Genomic DNA, 22,056 nt, shown 5'->3' with positions numbered 1-22,056 from the left:
CACAGAAATACAAAGAATTGTAAGAAAATATTACAAACAACAAATTGGACAACCTGGGCAAAATGGACAAATTCATAGGAACATACACTCTTCCAAAACCCAATCAGGAAGAATCAGAAAACCTGAGTAGCCCTAACTGGTTTGGCTCAGTGAATAGAGCGTCAGCCTGCGGACTCAAGGGTCCAGGGTTTGATTCTGATCAGGGGCATGTATCTTGGTTGCGGGCACATACCCAGGGGGGAGTGTGCAGGAGGCAGCTGATCAATGTTTCTCTCTCATCGATGTTTCTAACTCTCTATCCCTCTCTGTAAAAAGTCAATAAAATATATTTTTTTAAAAGAAAACCCAAATAGACCAATAACAACTAATAAAATTGAAGCAGTGATCAAAAATTTCCGGCAGACATAAGTTGTGGACTAGATAGCTTCACAGGGAAGTTTTACCAAATACTCAAAGAAGAACTAACACCAATCCTCCACAAGCTATTCAAAAAAACTCAAGAGGAGGGAAGACTTCCAAGCTCTTTTTTATGAGGCCAGCATTATCCTAATTCCAAAACCAGATAAAGACACTACAAAGAAAGCAAGTACATGCCAATATTCCTTGAAAATACATGGCAAGATCCTCAACAAAATATAAGCAAATAGGATCCAACAATATATTAGAAATTTTATTCGCCAAGACCAAGTTGGATTTACCCCAGGGATGCAAAGGTGGTTTAATATTTGCAAATCGATTAATGTGATATATCACATAAACAAAATGAAAGATAAAAATCATATGATCATATCAATAGATGCAGAAAAAGCATTCAACAAAATCCAGTAGCCATTTTTGATAAAAAAATGTCAACAAAGCGGGAATAGAGAGATCATACCTCAATGTAATAAAGGCCATAAATAAAAAACCACAGCCAACATCATATTCAGTCTTCTCCCCTACACCCCAGGCCTTCATCATGCTGGTCTTTATTATTTCCTCCTTCTACTCACTTTGGCCTTTGTTGTTTCTCTTTTTCCAGTTCCTTTAGTGTACAGTTAGATTGTTTACTTGAGATTTTTTTTAAATTTGTTTCTTGAGGTAGGACCATAATGCTATAAATTTTCCTCTTAGGACTGCTTTTGCTGTGACCAATAGTTTTAGGGTTGGTTCTCATTTTCATTTGTTTCAAGGTACATTTTTATTTCTTTCTTGATCTCAGAGTTAACCCATTCATTGTTTAGTAACATGTTATGTAGTCTCCAGTTTTGTGCATTTTTTAGTGTTGTTTTTCTCTTGTGATTGATTTCTAGTTTCTTACGCTTATGGTCAGAGAAGATGCTTGATATGATTTCAATCTTCTTCAATTTATTAAGACTTTTTTTGAGTCCTAACATGTGATCCATCATAGAAAATGTTCCATGTGCACTTGAAAAGCATGTATGTTCTGCTGCTTTGGGGTGAAATGCTCTGAAGATATAAATTAAACCCATTTGATCTAGTGTGGAATTTAAGGTTGCTCTTGTTAATTTTCTGTCTGGAAGATCTATCCATTGAAGTCAACAGGTGTTAAAATCACCTAATATGATTGTACTACTGTCAGTCTCTCTCTTTATGTCCATCAAGATTTGCTTTGTATATTTAGGTGCTCCTATGTTGGGTGCATACATGTTTACTAGAGTTATATCCTCTTGTTGGGTTGCTCCCTTTATCATTATGCAGTGTCCTTCTTCTTCTCTAATTACATAGCCTTTGTTTTAAAGTCTATTTTTCTGATATAATTATTGGTATTCCAGTTTTTAATCCTTTCCTTTTGTATAAAATATCTTTTTCCATCCTTTTACTTTTTTTTTGTGTGTGAATCTTTTGTTCTGAGGTTGGTCTCTTGTAAAAAGCATATATATATGTGGGTCTTTCCTTATCCATTAAGCTACCCCATGTTTTTTGATTGGCACATATAAGCCATTTACATTAAAATGATTATTGATAAGTATTTCTTTATTGCCATTTTATTCTTTATAACTATTTTCTTCTTCTTCTTCGTCTTCTTCTTCTTGTTCTTCTTGTTCTTGTTCTTCTTCTTCTTCTTCTTCTTCTTCTTCTTCTTCTTCTTCTTCTCCTCCTCCTCCTCCTCCTCCTTTTTCTCCTCTTCCTCCTCCTCCTCTTCCTTCTCCTTCTTCTCCTTCTTGTCCTCCTCCTTCTCCTTCTTCATCAATGAAATCCTTTAACATTTTGTCTTACTCCCACATCATAGATGCCATATTTTTTTGGGTGGAGCACTCCACTCCATATAAGCACCAGCCTGGGGGAAATTAATAGCCCTACCTTCTGGACTCCCTCTTGGCCCATTCTATGGAGCTCCAAACCACTGTAATACTGGTTTTGTGGTAATAATCTCCTTTAGCTTTTTCTTGTCTGGGAAGCTTCTTATTTCTTTTTAAATTTTAAGTGATAGCCTTTCTGGGGAGATTAGTTTTAGTTGTAGGCCCTTGCTTTTCAACACTTCAAATATTTCATGCCAAGCCTCTTGTCTAAATGTTTCTGTTGAGAAATGAGCTGATAGTGTTATGGGAACTCCTATATAGGTAACTAATTGCTTTTGTATTGCTGCTTTTAAGATTCTCTGTCTTTAACCTTTGGCATTTTAATTATGATATGTCTTGGTGTAAGCCTCTTTCCATTCATCTTGTTTAGGACTCTCTGTGCTTCCTGCTAGTGTGCAATTTTCCTTCACCAAGTTAGGAAAGTTTTCAGTTATTATTTCTTCAAATAGGTTCTTGATCCCTTGCTCTCTCTTTTCTCCTCTGGTATCTCTATGATGTTGTTATGTGAATGCTGTCCCAACAGTTCTTTAAATTATCCTCATTAAAATTCTTTTTTCTTTTTGCTGCTCTGATTCAGTGTTTTCTGCTACCTGTATTCCAAATTGCTGATTTGATCCTCTGCTTCATACAACAAACTCTTTATTCCTTCTGGTGTATTCTTCATTTCAGATATTGTATTCCTCATTTCTGACTAGTTCTTTTTTATGGCTCCTATGTCTTTTTCATGCTGTTGTAGTTACCACTAAGTTCCTTGAGTGATCTTATACCCATTTTAAAAAAACAACCTATATCTGATAAATTGCTTGCTTTCATTTCATTAACTCTTTTTCTCTTGTTCTTTCACTTGAGGCATGTTTTGTTTTGTTTTTTGTCTCTCCATTTTGGCTGCCTTTTTGTGTTTGTTTCTATGTACTAGGTAGATCTGCTCTGACTCTCAGTCTTGATAGTGTGTCATATGTAGTATGTGTCCTGTGGGACCTCGTGGTACAGTCTCCTTGATTACCCGAGCTGGGTGCTCCAGGGCTGCCCCTTGTGTGAATTATGTAAGCCCTCCTATTGTAATTGAGTCCTAATTACTATTGGCCTGTTTGTGTGTGGAGTTGACACTCAGATTGTCTGACTGTGAGGATCATCTTGTACCACAGTGTATGAGCTGCTGTGGAGGTATTGACCACACAAAGCAAAATTTGCCTCAGCAGGGTGTGGTGCCTGCTGAGATATCCCTTTGGATATACTACTTGTGAAATTTATTGGATCCTGCTCTGATGTTGTCTGAAGCTGGCTACTTGTTGTGATGGTTTTGTGCCTCTTGGGAGAGACTCTGGTGCAGGTCAATGGCAGGTATGCCCTGTGACTGCTCCTGAGCAACCTGCTTGGAGCTGCAAAGTAATCCACAGTTTGTGGCTGCCTCTGCTGGCCTGAGTATGCATGGGAAGGATCGAGCTGTGCATCAAGGCTGGCTTTTACCAGTACCAGGCCTGGAGACAGGCCACCAAAAGTCTCAAGGCACCTGGAAATCCTTCTCCAACTGCCTTCACCTGTCAGTTGCCTGTTAGACACAGTCACTGAAAGAGCTTCTGGGTGGTACTTGAGTTGCATGAGGTGGTGACGCAGTGAGTCATCAGACAGGGGTGAGTGGTGTTCATCAAATTGACAGAAGTTCAAACTCAGTGACAGTGCTGGGTATGAGGCCACTCAGCAAATGTTCCTGAGTCTAGCTGTCACCTTCTGGGTGCTCACACACCTTTGTGGTAGGCAGTATCTCAGAGAGTTGTTAGGGTGAGGCCAGCAGGGTTTATCAGACCCAAACAAACCAAGATTAAGCTGTGTGAAGAGAGGGCTGTGCACCACTCAGGCATGCAAGGGGAAAATGGGCCCCGTCCTAGATCCACACACCTGAGTTTGTCCCAGATTCTGCCAGGAGCCTAATCTCAGCAGGGCAGGACCACCAAGAATTTGGAGAATGGGGCTAGTGGATTTCCCATGAAGGGGAGGTGCCAGTCACTCTTGAGGGATGGTGGGAGGGGTGTACCCATCCCAGAGCCACACAACTCAGTCTGTCCCAGAATCTGCCCAGAGCTTAGAAGGGAGGAGCCACCAAGAGTCTGGAGTGTGGGTCTAGTGGATCTGTTTTGAGAGGGAGGTGCCAGTATGTTCACAGAAAAGTGGGGAATGGCCTCCACCCTAAAGCCACTCAACTCAGTCACCGACACCCCCTGAGTCTTCCCAGACTTCTACACCCTGGCTCAGGCAGCTGACTACTCAGCAGTGTGTGAGCTCCACAGAGTGGGGTGAGAGGGTGTCCAGAAGATAGGGCTATTAATTTCTCCCAGGCTGATGCCTATATGGAGGGGAGTGCTCCACCCAAGAAATATGACATCTATGATGTGGGAGCAAGACTCACTATAGCTATCATGGCAGCTGTCACTTCAGCTCTCTCCCCAGAGACACAAATCCCAGTCTCTCCTCACTGACTCTAGTCCACTCTGCCCTCCCTCTGCTGGAGCCCAGGGTGAGTGAACAAGATTTTGTGTATTGACTGAGTGTGCTTGTGTCTCTAGCAGATTCCTGTCTGTCCCTAGCAGACAGAATTTCTGCTGATTTTCATAGCCAAGTGTTAAATAGGCATCCCTTTCAAGCTCTGTGCTCTAAGCTTGGGAGTTGGCTTGGGTTTGAGACCCCATGCTTCTAAGGGGGACTCCCCCACCCCACAGCTGAGATATCCTTCTGGAATCTTAGCCACTTCTTGTGGGGAGTAGGGCCAGCCATTTTTGCATTCTGCCCTTCCTACCAGTCTTGATGTGGCTTCTTCTGTAAATTCTTGATTATAAGATTTCTCTTCAGCTAGTATTCAGTTAGTTATTAGGTTGCACTCTCTATATTTTAGTTGTAATTCCAGATTGGTCCTGGAAGGAGATGAGTAATGTCCCCCTATTCCCCTGTCATTTTAGATCCTCCCCCTTGTTAAGTCATTTTTTAAAATCCTCAGCCAAGGATATGTTCATTGATTTTTTTTTTTTTTTGAGAAAAGAAGAGGGAGAGAGAGAGAGAGAGAGAGAGAGAGAGAGAGAGAGAGAGAGAGGCACCAATTGGTTGCCTCTCATATGCACCCCAACTGGGGACTGAATCTGCCACCTAGGTATGTGCCCTGACCAGGAACCTGCAACCTTTAGGTGTATGGGTCTATGCTCCAACCAACTGAGCCACATTGGTCAGGGTGCTAAGTCATTTTAATAAGGACTTAACAGAGTCAAGGAAATGACTGCTTTTAAAAATTGATGATCCTAGGAGATTTTTTTAATATATTAAATATTAGTTTAATATTGGAATGTAAAATTTGGCATATGAATTACTAAGGACCTACAAATTATGTATTTTTATGATTCACAGATAATTTTGGGTTGAGAAATTATTTTTGAATTGCTATGCCACCAAAAGTGTTGTCATTTTGCATTAAATAGCTTCACATTATTGTCTGTGTTCATGGGTTATACATATATGTTCTTTAGCTATTTCTTTTACCTTCTTTATCCAATCACCCCCATCCCCTGCCCCTTGGACACAAACCAGTCTGTTCTATATATTCATGCTTCTGGATCCAGAGGTGGGCAAAGGGGTGGGGAAGGGGACTGAAATAATGTCAACATTAACAAAAATTTTTAATAAAAAAATAACTTCACAGTTATCTATGTACAGCTACTAAGAAAAAGAACAAACTGTCAAATTAAGATGATGAGCTGTGTTTACTTTTGTCTCAGTAAAAATGTCATGTTAATGCCAGATCTAATTCATTCACGGAATTTCATGACAGGTTAATAGTGCTGACCCCCTTCCTTCTGAAGTCTCTCTTCTATGATGTGGGCTCCTAATTTTTGTCCCACCTCTCCAACTCCTCCATCCCCTTTTTGAGTTACTCCTTTGTCTCTCTCTTTGACAGTGGCTTTCTCGTGCTCTCTTTCTACACACAATACATAAGTATCTACTCTCAGGGTACCGATTACCCCAAGTCTCCACTCCTAGCCCAGATCCAGGGCTGACCTCCAAATCCATCAATTCCCTCACCATGGTTGAATGTTCCTCAAATGCCCTCATCACCCCAATTGCTTCTCTCCTATTTCCTGACTGAGAAATGAATGGCATTGACATCCACCACTGCAGGAAGGTACAGCTATAAAGAGTTGATTTAAAACTAGATTCAGACTAAAAACCTAATTGTCTAAGGTTCTAAACAAGTAAGATTCATAATTCAAGTAGGGATGGGTAGAAGGGGGACTACAGCAAAACAGATGGATGCAGGACAGTCTCAATGGGGAAGCTAATGCTTAACTCCAGCTGACTAAAGCCACGTGGAGCTAGAGGCTCAGGCTGCCTAATTGAGGGCTTTTGTGAAGGAAGGTTAGAATTTGAATTTTAATGGAAAATCTCTGCATTTTTTAAGTGTTAATAACTAATCAAATTTAAAACAAAATGGACTAAACAAAATATGCTTTACGGGCTATTATTTTACAATATTTGCTCTAGATCAATGTTATCCAAACACTTTTAATCAGGAACTATTTTTAAAGCAAATTTAAATGTCACCTGTTTGGAAGTTCAGTTTAGTTAGTAACCACTATTTATGTAAAAATCTCAAAAGTTATGTTCCTGAATCATTATAACATTGTGTGTATTGTAACTACACTAACCAAACTGGTTACAAAACCTTTAAGAGAACAAAAGAATATTTCTCTGACACCTGGACAGATAAGAATCCCTATGTTTTATCATAAAAACAGCCTAGGTTATAAAATACTCATAACAATCACTAGTTTCTCTGATATTTGGTGATGTTAAATCTGTGTGTCTGAATGTGTAAGTGCTTCATTGCAGAGACTGAATGCAAAAGGCCTGGCCTCTGTTGAACTTGCTGACTCTAGTGGCCCCTTTCACTTTGTAGTGTAAATGCGTCAATTTTCACCACACCTGATTCTGTCATGTAAAATAGATGAAACATGTTTTTCATGAAACTTTATTTCCATAATTCACAATTTGTGAGGTTTATGTTCTCCAGCACTACAAATCTGTGCAGCCATTTTCCTTCCAGTCATCATTCTGTTCTTCAGTCCCTGGTGTTTGTGTTCACTGCCTACAGTGAAAGCAGTATTACAAAGCAGAAAGAATGTTGAAGGAGCAGGTAAAAAGAGGCCCTATGATTCTGTTGAAAACAAAAGTGAAATTAGCTCCACGTAGATGTGCAAGTGGTAACAATGTTTGTGGGCAACCACACTTTACCCTGCTATCTCATGATCTTCTATGGAATAGAGACGGCAAAAGAAGCTAGCGTGTGGTCTTCAGTGTGTTAGAGTTTGGTGCATAACATATTTGATTGTGAATTGTGAGTTTTAATTAAATTACAGAGTTTATTGAAATATTCAAGCCTGCAGAGGAGTGAAATATGAACAATATGCTTGCTGAGTGCCCAAACCACATTCCTAAGATGTTATATCTGCTGCACACTGTTAGCCAGCCTGGCTAATTGCTATTCTACTCACCGATGAGATACATGCCTATCCAGTCTCCAGCGTCCACTTCCTCCTTTATGTCCCAGTGGATCACTAGGTCCTGGGAGTGCCCTATGGAGTAGTAGGAGCTGCTGACCATGAGCGTGGAGCGGCTGTCAGAGGTAACCAGGTCAGTGTCGCTGGTGGAGCGGGGGATGGTGACGGTGCCCTGGGGGCCGGTCCTGATGGCCATGCTGTGGAACTGGCTGGGGTTGTAGCTGTGGCGAAGTGGCTCCTTGCAGCGGCGCCTGTTCTGGTTGTTTCTAGATGGAGATGCCATGGCGGCCAGGCCTAAAAACCTGTTCTGGTACAGATTCTGTGGGGATAAGCAGACAATCAGCAGGGGCAGAAGATCCCAGCCACAAGGTCACTGTCTTCACAGGAAATGGAGGATATTCTGGGAGAAAGGAGCTGCGAGTGAGCAGCCCCCTAGGAAGGTTTGAAACACAAGAGCGTTTTTCTCCGGACAAATGCTGTGGCTCTGGGTTCACATAGAGAAGGCAAGAATGAAAATGTGAGCTCATCAAGGGGCTGTGCATTTCCAACTGGCCGGAGCCTACTTCTCCCAGCCCCCTCCAACCTGCTTGGTATTAGAAGGCCTGCATATGTGCAGAATGGTCCTGAAGGATGTCTGCCCCAACCAAAGTACCACCTCTTGAGTTTTCCAGCATCAATTCGATTGGATCCAATTTTACCCTTCGTTAGAGTAAATGATGGTTATTATCACTAAACATTTTAGTGATTCCTGCAGCACTCAAGACCTTACACACAGCCTAGAATCAGAGGTGGCCCCTGCTGGGTGAGATGGTCATTCCTCCTCCATTTACTCTCTTTCACTCTACATAATATCTCCAGGCCATCTGGAATTTTTACAAAATTTCTATCGATATCTTCAGGCACCATCATTTTTAATAAAATCCAATCTCAATCCCTCAGAGACAATGTTATTGTCAAAAACACTGCCTCTGGCCTGGCCAGTGTGGCTCAATGGTTGAGTGTCGACCCATGAACAAAGAGATTACTGGTTGGATTCCTAAACAGGGCATAAATCCGGCTTGCAGGCTCAATCCCCAGTATGGGGTGTGTAGGAGGCAGCCAATCTATGTTTCTCTCTCATTGGTGTTTCTATCTCTTTACCCCCCTCCCTTCCTTTCTCTCTAAAATCCATTAAAATTTTTTTTAAAAAACACTGCCTCTGTTGAGAATAAAAAAACACATGTTTTTATTGTTTACAATATTGAGTACTTATAATGAACTGAGCTGTTCAGAGCAGTATCATGATTGTTTTGGATACAGATAGCTTTTACAACGTGGGGAGAGAGCATCATATAACATTACTACAATGGATTCATTTCTGAAACAAGCAGGGGAATTTTAACTTCACCAAAGTATACTAACATTGGGATTTAGATGCCCTTTTTGGGAGTTCCTGACAATTAAAGTACACATTATTCTAAAACCAATAACACTTTTGTTTTTAAGAAAAGAAGATTAAGTTCTAAAAATGGGTGTGGGTTGAATCAGGCATTTTAGATCCCAGGGACTGTAACTTACACACCAATCAGGTGCAAGTGACTGACTTTTTGTTTTACCAGCCATGAGGATCAGACCCCAGCAGCAGTCTATTCTTTACATTATAGAAGTCTATTTAGCAGAAATTTAGGCTTGTATTTTTTCCATCTTCCAAGACCAGGGCACTTGGAAAAAAGTCAATTAACCTGATAAAGCCCAGTGTCTTCATTCTGAGTCCTTACTGGCCCCGTAGCCTGCTTTTTTGAGTCTCTTGTTAGGAATTCCTCTGGTCTCACTGGTGGTAACCATGGGATTACTATAGACAGAAATGGCAGACTTCAGAAAGCATCTCATCACATTATTGGTGCCATACATTTTATTTTTTTTAAATATATTTTTATTGACTTCAGAGAGGAAGGGAGAGGGAGAGATAGAAATATCAATGATGAGAGAAAATCACTGATTGGCTGCCTCCTGCATACTCCCTACTGGGATCGAGCCTACAATCTGGGCATGTGTCCTGACCAACTGGGAATTGAACTGTGACCTCACCAGCCAAGCCATACATCTTATTTTTTATAAAAAATGTTTGTCACTGTGCCATTCTGAAAACATATATACTATGGCATTGCCTGAAAACCAGTCATTCTCTCAGGAACACAGGCAAAGCCTTTACCCCAGGACCGTGGTCGGCAAACTGCGGCTCGTGAGCCACATGCGGCTCTTTGGCCCCTTGAGTGTGTGGCTCTTCCACAAAATACCACGGCCTGGGCGAGCCTATTTTGAAGAAGTGGCGTTAGAAGAAGTTTAAGTTCAAAAAATTTGGCTCTCAAAAGAAATTTCCATCGTTGTACTGTTGATATTTGGCTCTGTGGACTAATGAGTTTGCCGACCACTGCCCCAGGAAGTATGAACAGCTCACCCCCCTTACAGTCACTCTGGCTCTCTGAGAATTTTGGAGAGGACCTCAGTAATGTGAGCACCATCCTGGATGCTTTGTCCACAGTCCTTTGTAAAATCTCCAAAAAAGAAAGGCTGCTGCTGGAGCCCATTTTCTCAGTTTGCACATAGTTTACCAGGACTGACAACATCTTACAATATTATATGGAGATTAAAATCTACTTAGGATTGGCATAGCCAAACATATAATTATGAATTAAACCAGCAATTTTCAACTGGTGTGCCACAAGAATTCTTAAAGCATGCAATTCCTGACTATTTGGTCAGGGGCACTGACCTCTGTTCCCTTAGATTATCAAGTAAAAAAATGACAACATCCAACACAACAATAGCAGTATGGTATGAATGAATCAAAATTATACCTATTTTTTGTCATATCAATAAAAATGTAATATATTCTTTGGTGTGCTGCAAAATTTTAGTAGTTTATTACTAATTAGTTTATTATTATTTAGTAATTCGTGTGCCATGAGATGTAAAAGGTTGAAAATCACTGAATTAGACCAAACCACAATCAAGTTGGTGCAGCACCAATGAGCTTGCAAGCTGTGACTCCTTAGGCCATTTACTCAGTCTTTCTAGACCTTAGTTTCCTAATATGTAAATGGTTATTGTCAGAATTTAATGAGATAAGGCAGGTCAAGCTCTTAGCATTGAGAGTGCTCAATTAATAAAAACCTAAAATACTGCTAGTGCTGCTTTAGTAAGGAAGACTCACTGGAACGTAGGTCCCAGGCAGTTGGCTAGGGCAGGCTTACTGACCAAGGGTATCTTCACATCGTCACCAAAGCCCTCACACGTAAGCTCATTCTGAAGTAAACTTCTTTATCATGGCCCTCCATGTTTGCTTACAGAATGTAAATTGCAAAGGTTAAACAATGCAGTGTATTTGTAATGGTGCCCTATAACCCATTATTTTTTGCAAGGGGCTCCCTTTATTTGCAAGGTTTGTGCTTGAGTAGGACATTGTTGCACTGATGTTGAGAAGAATGAGAGATAGATTTTTATCCTTGTAGTGTCAGTCAGAGTCTCAAAAAAGCGTATAGAGTGTTTTCCTTTTGTTGAAGATACTTCTGCTGTGTTACTTTTTTTTTTTAACCAGAATTATCTGGAAACCATTCAATCTCCTGAAACTGTCAAATTACACCAGTGATCACTGGCCATGTGGTGAGAACAAAGGCATAGAAGGAAATATTAGTCAAGACAGACATTTGTCAGTAATTTACTAGACTGGAATAATGACATTTTCCTGGAATAAGAAGGGCAGCCTCAAAGTTGTTCCTTGAAGACCACGTTTCCCCAGCTCCCCGCCCCATCTTTGCCCACATCCTCCCCAATCAGATTTGCTGGCAGGATTTGTATTTCAAGATTGTGTGCTACCACCAACTCTGTTGTGAGCTCTCCTGGCATCCTTTCCCATTCTTTCCTAAGAGAGTGGGCCTTTCTGCTCTGTGATCCCACAGGAGTTCTAGTCCCCCCAAAGGATTTTTATTTTGTTATGGCTAGTTGACCTGTTCATGCTCATCACTGTGAAGACCTTGAGTTCAGTGTTCCCTGCTCTTTATATTTCCCGGGACCTGGCATGACTCCTAGAATGATAAAGGCCCTCAAAACTTTTGTAACAGAATTTATTTTATTCAATTATGTCCCTCCTTTTTCCATAACAGTTTAAAGTGGCTATTAAAATAGATAAAATACATAAAGACATGATAAGTTAGCAGTAGACGGTGAAGAGGAAAAAGAACATACAAAGTCATGTAAGAAAAAGGCTAATATTAAACTATATTTATCATGTCCTAAATGGATTTAATTGTTAAAAAATCACAATAGATGCTTCTTGAATGCAGCAAGTGGATAGTTGATTCCCCACATGCAATTCTTTTGTGACCATGTCTCCTCCGGGCATGCACAAGTGTGCTAGTTTACACTATAGATTGATCTACTGGAGGAAGCAATTTAATCACTATCTCTTCACATCTGAACCATGGGAGATAGATGAACTGTCCTGTTTTTATTTATCTATTTTTAAATATTTTATTTATTTATTTGTTTGTTTGTTTGTTTGTTTAATCTATTGGTGTGACATGGTTCAATAAAATTATATAAGTTTCAGGTGTACCATTCTAAAATACAGCATCTCTATATTGTATTGTGTGTTCACGACTCCTTGGATGTGTTCTATTTTTAAATGGCACTGGATAAAGGACCACTTTCTTCTTAGACAGTGAATCTGTTTACAACTTCTCAATTCTTCCTAATCTCTAAGAAAAATCTTATCTCACAGAGGTCACACCATACTCTTTCCTCTCCCCAAAGAGGAGTGGCTCCCCATTCTCTGGTCAAGTAGCAAGTTAACTGGTATCACTGAATTGCTCTCAGCATTTTCTCCATCCCACCAAGTAATTCAAGTGCCTTTTATCTACTCTTACATTGGTGATAGCCAATATGACACTGATTAAAACACACACACACACACACACACACACACACACACACACACACACAAGCAAACAAACTCTCTGAGAATATTAGTAGTTTCAGCAACGTAATTTTCCAATAATTGGTTTCAATCAAGGGTCCTAATTCGGGTTAGATTAAGCACAGATTTTAATTGACCTGTGAAAAAGTGGATCCAGTGAGTCAGCCATTGAAAACATCTGATCATATTGTGTCCTACCTCCGAGGGAGTAAGAATTCATTTGTGTGTGACTTAAAGAACACACTAGATCAGATGGATTTAATTGACATTTATAAAACATTTCACCCCAAAGCTGCAGCATATACATTCTTCTCAAGTGCACATGGGACATTGTCAAAGATAGACCACATGTTAGGACACAAAATAAATATCTACCAGTTAAAGAGGATTAAAATCATATCAAGCGTTTTCTTTGAGCACAATGGCATGAAATTAGAAATTAACTACACTAAAAACACTCAAAAATTTTCAAACATCACATAAACAGCAAAATATTAGGAATTTAGCAGGAGGCTAAATAGCATGTTATCAAACAATGAATGGGCTACTAATGATATCAAGGAAGAAATCAAAACTTTTCTGGAAACTAATGAAAATGAAGACACAACAAACCAAAATCTAAGGGGCACAACAAAAGCATTTCTGAGAGGGAAGTTCATAGTATTACATGCCTACCTCAAGAAACAAGAAAAATCTCAAATAAATCATCAAACCTTGCAACTAAAATAATTAGGAGAACAATAAAAAAAGCCCTGCATAAGTAGAAGGACAGATATAGTAGAGATCACAGTGGAAATAAATGACATAGAGACAAACAAAACAACAACAAAAGATCAATGAGCCCAGCTGGTGTGGCTCAGTGGTTGAGGGTCAACCTATGAACCAGGAGGTCACAGTTTGATTCCCAGTCAGGGTTCTCCATTGGGGGGTATGCTGGAGGCAGCCAATCTATGATTCTCTCTTATTATTGATGTTTCTATCTCTCCCTCTTCCTTTTTCTCTCTGAAATCAATAAAAAAGCATATTAAAAAGTAAAATAAATAAATGTTTTAAATCCCTTTGCTTGGCCTATATGATTGTGCTTTGTCTTGGTTTTCCACATCCTGCAATGAGAAGTTTGTCACTATCACTCTATCAGAGTTAGAACTCTGACCTGAACCCCTTTCCTCTTGCTTAGGGCCATAACCTACCCTGCTAGTATTAACATTCTTCCCCTGAAAGCAGAATTCTCAATTGATTAGATGAACAATTCCTACAGCACACACAAGAAATCATGAGTTAATAGATGATACACTAAAAAAAGCTGTATAAATGCTGCATTTCTAAATTCCCTTGTCACATATTAACACTTTGAGAGATCCTGCAGCAAAGCTATCAGATCAATTTGTTTAACCTAGTGTTTCCCAAGCTTACTTGATCACAGAACCCTTTTGTGAACAACTACTAACATCTCACTTTGGAATATTAACACATTTACTCTATTTCTGTAAACATCTGTTTGTGTTTTTTTTTTTTTTTTTCATTTAGGAGAAACCACCATTCTTAATACAGTAATCAGTTAAAGCTAACAGAATGAATAAATGATAAAAACAGTCAGCAAGAGGGACCTGGAGAGTATTATGCTAAGTGAAATAAGCAGTCAGAGAAAGACAAGTATCATATGATCTTATTCATATGTGGACCCTAATGAACAAAATAAACTGATGAACAAAATAGATCCAGAGACATAGAAGTATGAAACAGGCCGTGGAATCTCAGAGGGAAGGCAGAGATGGGTGGGTGGGTGGGAAGAAATCAACCAAAGAACTTGTACGCATATATGCATAACCCATGGGCACAGACAATAGGGTAGTAAAAGCCTGGGGCAGGGAAGGGGGGGAGCTGAAAGGGTCAATGGCAGGGGGGTGGGTGGGGGGAGGGACATATGCAATACTTTCAACAATAAAGATTTAATTAAAAAAATAAAAACAGTCAGCAAATACCTTTCTATTAATAATCATTATAACACAAATTGTTAATTTTGTTGTTAATCCTCACCCAAGGATATGTTCCCATTGATTTTTAGACAGAGTAGAAGGGAGAGGGAGAGATAGAGAGAAACATCAATGTGAGAGAGACACATCGATTGGTTGCCTCCCTGCACCCAATCAGGGCTGGGGAACCTGCAACCGAGGTACGTGCCCTTGACTGGAATTGAACCTAGGACCCTTCAGTCCACAGGCCGACGCTCTATCCACTGAGCCAAGCTGGCTAGGACTTAATTTTTGTTTCCTGATTCATATATCCATTATATTAAAATGTTTAGATCTCAGGTTGAAATTAAGCATTAAGTAGCAGAAATGGAACCAAACAAATTATTTGCAATACATTATCTATATATGTTTCTTTCCTTTTTCTGGGGGGAAAGAGGAAAGCCGTATGCAAAGAAGGAAGATAAAAAAGGGAAGGCTCTGTTGTAGGAAATGGTGCTTTTAGAGCAGTAGCTTTTATTTAATCACTCCCTTGGTACACATTAGCTTAATGTATCACTTGTTAATTATTCCAGTATTTCACTGTGATATTATTAATCAGGAGAAAGGATGTTGGTGCTCATATTTTACTCTACTGCATTCTAACTTGGTTCAAACTAATTCTTCCTTTTTACAGTGCTCAGTAGACCTCTTATGCCACACACATAGCCTTATGACCAACATACTAACTCTTCACATTTACTATTTTGGGTAGTATGATAAAGCAAATAGCCAGTCATTATCCTTCTCCTTAAATACTCTCAAAATATTTATGATGGCCTACCATGGACCTAGAAGGTACAACAACTTGAAAAGGAATTTCTCATAGAAAAGAGTAAAAATGTACCTATCTAATAATAGGAAATGATTTGTAAGGTAATGAGAAGTACACTTTAAAAATTAAAAAGTGCACTAGAAAAGCCATGTGTTAACTTGTTTTATTTTTATACCTATTCATATGAAATAATAAGGTCAGATTCTTGAAAGCAGATGGCATCAATTTTTATAATAAGGAAGAGAATCTTCCTGTCGTAATTAACTATAATTCATATTTCAGTTCCCAAGTAAGCATCCCTTCCTCAAAGGACCCTCTTTACATGTGCTCAGAAGCTGCATTCTTTTCCTTCAGAATACTCATATCGGCTACGACTTGAGTGACTTTTCTTCTTCACTAGATTGAAAGCCTGGAAATTGTGATCTCACCATTGTCCCCCTGCACCCAGCACAGCATCTGACCCAGTGTAGCCATTTCATAAATACATCAGTGAGTAACATACGTTAAATAGTACATATTTGTTGAATAAATCTGTATGCAATGGAGGCTAGCGCTCTCAAAATAAGGTAATGTGGCACCTGAAATAGTACTTGACTTCTCAATGGTTTTTATTTCAAACTCTTTTGCTTAGAAGTAAATTAATAAGCAACTTGGATCACATTAGGCACACCTACTGAGGTTTTAGATGCTCTGATTCTTAAATAATATAGAGTTAGTGTTCTCATTTTTAATTTATTATATTGATTAACTAGAACATTGTGCTTCCCCCTCTGGAATTATAATGTACTTTTTTATACATAAATGCAATAAAAAAAGGAATGGATTACTAGTGTAAGTGTACAGAGATTCTATTGGGCAGTCCAGTGAGGAACGACAAAGTGATTCGAGAGAAAGTAATTAAATACCCCTTCCTCTAGTGACACCAAAGAGTCTTAGAGCTATAAGTGATCATGTTGGAGGCAAGTTTAGATAACAATTACAGCTCATTCTGTGGTTTTCAAGTACAGAGGGGCCATTTCACTAGGAGGTAGGACCAGTGCTGAAAGAAAAGAGAGGAGAGATAATAATTCAACAGAGGTGGACTTAAGAAGTCCTGCTGCTCACACATTTTCATATATGATGATCCAACGGAGCTGGAGAGCTGAACCATCTGTAGAAATAAACCAAGATGGAGGAGGCAAGGTAGTTTTTGTTGAGGTTTCTGTGAGTATGGTGTCAGTGGATTGCATATTGACTTAATGCTTTCTTATACCTTCTGCTAAACTCCTTAACATAACTTTCCAGTAAGAGTGTTTGTCTAGAACAGTGATGGGCAACCTTTTGAGCTTGGTGTGTCAAACTTCGCCAAAAAACTGAGCATAACTCGGGTAGTGTGTCACTTTGAGGAAAAAACATTATTTCGCAAATGTTTCATCCTTGGCATGCGGCCGCTGAGGCGGCCGCATGTCATCAGAAATGGCCATGTGTGTCAGTGCTGACACGCGTGTCATAGGTTCGCCATCACTGGTCTAGAATGTCAGATATTTTCAAGAGGGCTGGGCAAGCAAAATATTGTTTCCTGGCAATCCTGTATAATAAAAGCCTAATATGCTAAGTGTCCGGTCGTCCATTCAACTAATCAAAGCATGATATGCTAATGATATGCTAAGACCGTTCAACCACTCGCTATGGTGGGCACTTACAGGGAGGATCGGGCCCAAGCTAGCAGGCAGACATCCCCCAAGGGGTTCCAGACTACGAGAGGGTGCAGGCCGGGTTAAGGACCCCCCTCTCCCCCAATGCATGAATTTTGTGCCCTGGGCCTCTAATACATATATAAGTAAAGCTCATACTTCCACAACAAGGATATAATTTATGCATATCTAATTGGTGTGCAAATAGAGACTGCATCATTATCAATACTACCATCATCATCATCTTCATTATCATCATCATCATCATCATCATCTCTACTGATGTTGAGCAATTACTATGTATCAGGCATGTGGCAGGATCTTTCCCTCCATGCTACCCACCATTAAATTCTCTAAAAAACCCAAGTGCCTGCTCTGTTATTATCCTTATTTGGGAAAGGGGAATTCATGGCTCCATGCAGATGCCAGTGGTGTTCATCAAAATGACCTGAGTAAAATGCAGATGCCTGGGTCTCACCAGAAAGCTACTGAACCAGGGTCTCTAATGGTGGCTAAGTGGTTAGAGCATCAGCCCACACACTGAAGTGTCACAGGTTCAATACCCTGTCAAGGGCACATATCTGGGTTGCAGATTCCATCCCTGGCCCCTGTGGGAGGCAACCAATCAATGTGTCTCTCACTTCAATCTCTCTCTCTCTCTCTCTCTCTCTCTCTCTCTCTCTCTCTCTCTCTCTCTCCTTCCCTTTACCTCTCTTTCCCCCTTTTTCTAAAAATCAATGGGAAAAATATCCTCAGGTGAGGATTAACAAAACAAAAAAAAAAGAAAGAAGGTGTAGCAAAGCAAGCAGACCCAGGACCCATATATGCTGACACAGTCTGTACTGAGACCACAATAAAACATCAGTGATGCTGTGTTCTCTAAGAATTCTGCACAATGCAAATGGGCATGGGGCAGGGGGGCAAAAAGTGCTAGGGGACCCTAGTTCTTGTTGAAAAAGAAAATTATGGTCTCTAAATACGGTACTACCAAGGAAATGAGGCATCTCATCTGTGGCTGCATATTAAGCTGGCACTCCTTTGACTGAAAAAGAAAATCACTTACTCTACACTACTCAAGTAAGCAAAACTCAAAACAGTTAGCTACACACATACACACTTTTACCACCTGCTGTCTGAAGAAAATATCTGTGCAATGTGCGTGCCCTATTTTAAACTAATCTTTGTGTTGCACACAAAGCATCCTTCCTGTACCTGTGTTCCTTTCTAGAGTTGAGTCTGCAAAGGGACTAGAAATACATTTCCCTTTAAGTGAGGAAAAAAATACGTTTAAAAGACAGTCCAGACCTTTTATAAAAGCACTTACTTTGAAAGAACATGACAGATTATGTATTCAAACAAGACACCTTCTAAAGAACGTAGCAGAAAGATGTTCAAAGCAAAGGTGCTTGTAGCGCTGGTCCTGCTGGGCATGGTTAATAGAAAGAGTAGACGCTCGGTCGCTGGTCCTCGGGGCTGCTGCGCCAGGATGACGCTCACAACAATTATTGTGTTATCACTTTTAGTTTGGAAGACTTAAGCAAGAACACAAAAGTTACAAAACCATAGATTTCCTTTATTATATAGGGTTTGGGAGTCAAGGAGAAGGAAGTGACCAGGAACATTCTGTAGCAGGAGGGAGGTGTGCAGTCATGAGCGGACAGGAGCTGAGTGGATCCCCCTGAGGCCTGCTGTTTCTTCCTGGCTGATCTTGAATGACACACAGCCTCTCAGGCCTCACTTTCCACATGAGAAGTTTTAAAGATCCCTCAACTCTTAATGCCCTATTCTTTCAAGCCCTGCCACCTAACACATGCTCGGATAGACAGAAATCTAATGAGCCATGTTTTTGTCCCAATTTCTTCCCTTCCCTTCCCTCTAGCCACAAAAGGTAGTCAATTCTGGCAAAGGAACACATCTTACTTCTGCCTCCCTACCCCAGAAGCTTTTGATTAAATTCTGAAAAACCCTGAAGAACTGATTTGCTAAATTCTTTGGAGAACGTGCTAGACATAGAGATGAGCTGCTCAGATGCCCTTTAAGATCATGGTTAGGGTGCCTTGAGTTAGGTGGGCCTGTCTGCTCCTACCTAGCACAGCTGTCTCTGAACAGGCAAGTTTGCTCCTGGAGGCCAATTGTACTGGAAGAAAGTCTGTTAGGCTGCAATTCCTGGCAGAATTCTACTTCCTCCTTTTTTTTTTTTTTTTTTTTTTTTAATCACAGGTGTTACTTCCCTCTAGTACAACCAGAATCTAAGTCTGACAGACACAGAAATGCTAATCATTGTTAACACAGAAGTCCTAATGTTTGTTTATTTTTCCAAAACACGATCTTTGGCAGGCTTCAGGAAACCCATCTTTGAGCAAGAAGATACTCCTCTTTGTAGCAGAAAGATCTAGAGTGTAGATTTCTCTTCAATTCTCTTAGTCACAGACACTGTGGACAAAAAGGGGCCACATACTAAGCCTGACAAGCTCAGGGGAGACCTGCATGTCAGCCTTACAAACTCAGAGACCTAAAGTGACCACACAGAATGCTCTGAATTGAAAAACTTTCTAATTAAAAGCAGCTCAGGTGGGTACTGCTTATTCCAGTGGTACCCAAGAACCCCACTCGCACTCTCCGATAACACAAGAAATTGTGGTTATGCTCCTATTTTACAAATTACATCCTCGGGAGCATCAGTGGTGATCTCAGTCTTCTCTCCCCCATTAATCAGGCAGAGATCACTCACATAAACTTTCAGGTATAGCTGGCAGTTAGATAAGATCAGAGCAAGGACCATAGGCCAGTCACAGAAGGTCACCAGGGTGCCTAGCAATGGGCAAAACTGGGAAAACAAAAACATCTCCCCAAGGGTAATCTTTCCTCCCTAGCATATCGGTGGTGATGTGCTTTAGACCCCCTGGTCTTTCTTCCCCAGAGATAACATCTAGGCCTCCCGTTGTGTGTCAGCTCCAGGCTCTGAAAAGCAGCAAAACCAAACAAACAGTCCCACGGCTGACCTCAGGACCAGCTTCATTGAAGAATGACCCTCTGTCCTGGGGCAGACCAATCAGTGGAGACCATGACCCTGAAAGGACACACTGGAAAGCTGCTGAATATTCTATTGAGATCCTCCCCTAGGACCTCTCCTAAAAGTTCTACCATTAAAAGCCCTTAGAACAAAAGGACCCGGTGCTCTCCCTCCCAGGGGTCTGTGTGAGGGTAGAACACCCACAGTTTTTCCTTCTTCTTCTTCTTCTTCCCACCAGGCAGGTGAACTTTACCTTTTCTCCTAAGCTTCAAAGACCCTTCTCTTGGCTCTATAACTTGTTTCTTGACCTCATTTCTTCTACCTCTGTGCCTTTCTAAATAAATATTCCCTTATAGTTTGAGTCTTGGCTCTGAATTCTTTCCTAGCTAGACCTCAGGCCCCAAAGTTGCTGAACTGAGGTCCAGTCTGACCCCACGGGTCTAACACCTGGTGCCATTCTTGCTGCTGGCAACAGAGGGAGAATATCCAGCCACTGCATTTCCTGGATCACTGAATGAATTGCTTCAAGTGATCTGTAAACACATTTAGCTTTGGGGTTATATCCAAGGAGTCTTATTAGAGGCGGGGCTTGTATCTGAAGACACACATGAACTGAGATTCTCTAGGACAGTGGTTGGCAAACTCATTAGTCAACAGAACCAAATATTAACAGTACAACGATTGCAATTTCTTTTGAGAGCCAAATTTTTTAAACTTCAACTTCTTCTAACGCCACTTCTTCAAAATAGACTTGCCCAGGCTGTGGTATTTTGTGGAAGAGCCACACTCAAAGGGCCAAAGAGCCGCATGTGGCTCGCAAGCCGCAGTTTGCCGACCACGGCTCTAGGACTTGGGACTTTCTAAGGATACCAGTCCTAGAAAGAGGAGAGGAGGGGCATTCTCCTGGAATGTCCAATGCACCCACAAAAGGAAATACTTGGTTGTTTTAAAGACTTCTCACGGTATTGTTAAAGTCAAAGAGAAAATTCAGGAGTCCCAGGAGAATGTAAACAGATGAGGGTGCTGTGTGTTGGGGGAAATGCTTTCTTAGCAATAATCAAGCTTTCACCAAATGGAGAGGACGATGGGGAGGAATCAAGACTCTGCTGCCAGCACAACAAACGAAGAAAAGGGGCATTTAAAATTACTGAACTGTGACTGTCCCTGGACATTTGGCAGCAAATGACTAAGTACTAATTTAATACTTCTTGAATAAAACACACAAAGTGCTCATTCTGTAAGTTACTGTAAACTTATCAATTAAGAAAGCTCTCATCTGGGCGGGTTGGAAGCAGTGGCCTGTGGTGTAAGAGAAGACCTGAGCTTGAGGGTTGCTCACCCTTCTGTGAGCTGATAGATGCCAAGACCCTCATTGAACACCTCCGGGCTCCCTTGTCCTCACTGCAGAGTTATTTCAGGGATTAACTAGGTACACATGTGGATGTGCTCAGTAAATCTGCAAAGTGCTAGGCAGGTGTAAACTTTTATTTATTTTTTAAACAAAAGCCTCATTTAAGGATTGGCTGAATGCGTATTCCCAGGGCAATGCGAGGGCCCTATGGACGGGGATTCCAGCTCAGACAGACAGCCTCATTCGAATACCTGCTCCTTACACACCAGACACTTTGGAGCAGTGACTTCGCCCTCCATTGTTCAGCTCCCTCATAGGTAAGGTAGGAACAATGGTCATACCCATGACTTCAGCTTGTGGTGAGTAAAAAAGGAACTCACTCAGGAAAAGCATCCAACACAAATCATGATTTGTGGGGCTGTCCCTAGAAGTTGTAGAACT

At 40.7% G+C, this 22,056-nt stretch overlaps 1 protein-coding gene across 1 annotated transcript in view; it reads right to left on the bottom strand.

Annotated features, from left to right (window-relative positions):
• Positions 1-22,056, bottom strand: part of HECW1 (HECT, C2 and WW domain containing E3 ubiquitin protein ligase 1) — a 150,355-nt gene that overhangs the window by 78,809 nt on the left and 49,490 nt on the right. Inside the window, exon 2 of the mRNA XM_054726142.1 lies at positions 7,835-8,159. Within this exon, the coding sequence (XP_054582117.1) occupies positions 7,835-8,123 (289 nt within the window). The 5' untranslated portion in view covers positions 8,124-8,159. The remainder of the gene's footprint in view (positions 1-7,834; positions 8,160-22,056) is intronic.

Source organism: Eptesicus fuscus, chromosome 14, assembly GCF_027574615.1.
Source record: "Eptesicus fuscus isolate TK198812 chromosome 14, DD_ASM_mEF_20220401, whole genome shotgun sequence".
NCBI lineage: Eukaryota > Metazoa > Chordata > Mammalia > Chiroptera > Vespertilionidae > Eptesicus > Eptesicus fuscus.
The sequence above is the reverse complement of the archived record's forward strand: the minus strand, read 5'-3'. Positions and strand labels throughout refer to the sequence as shown.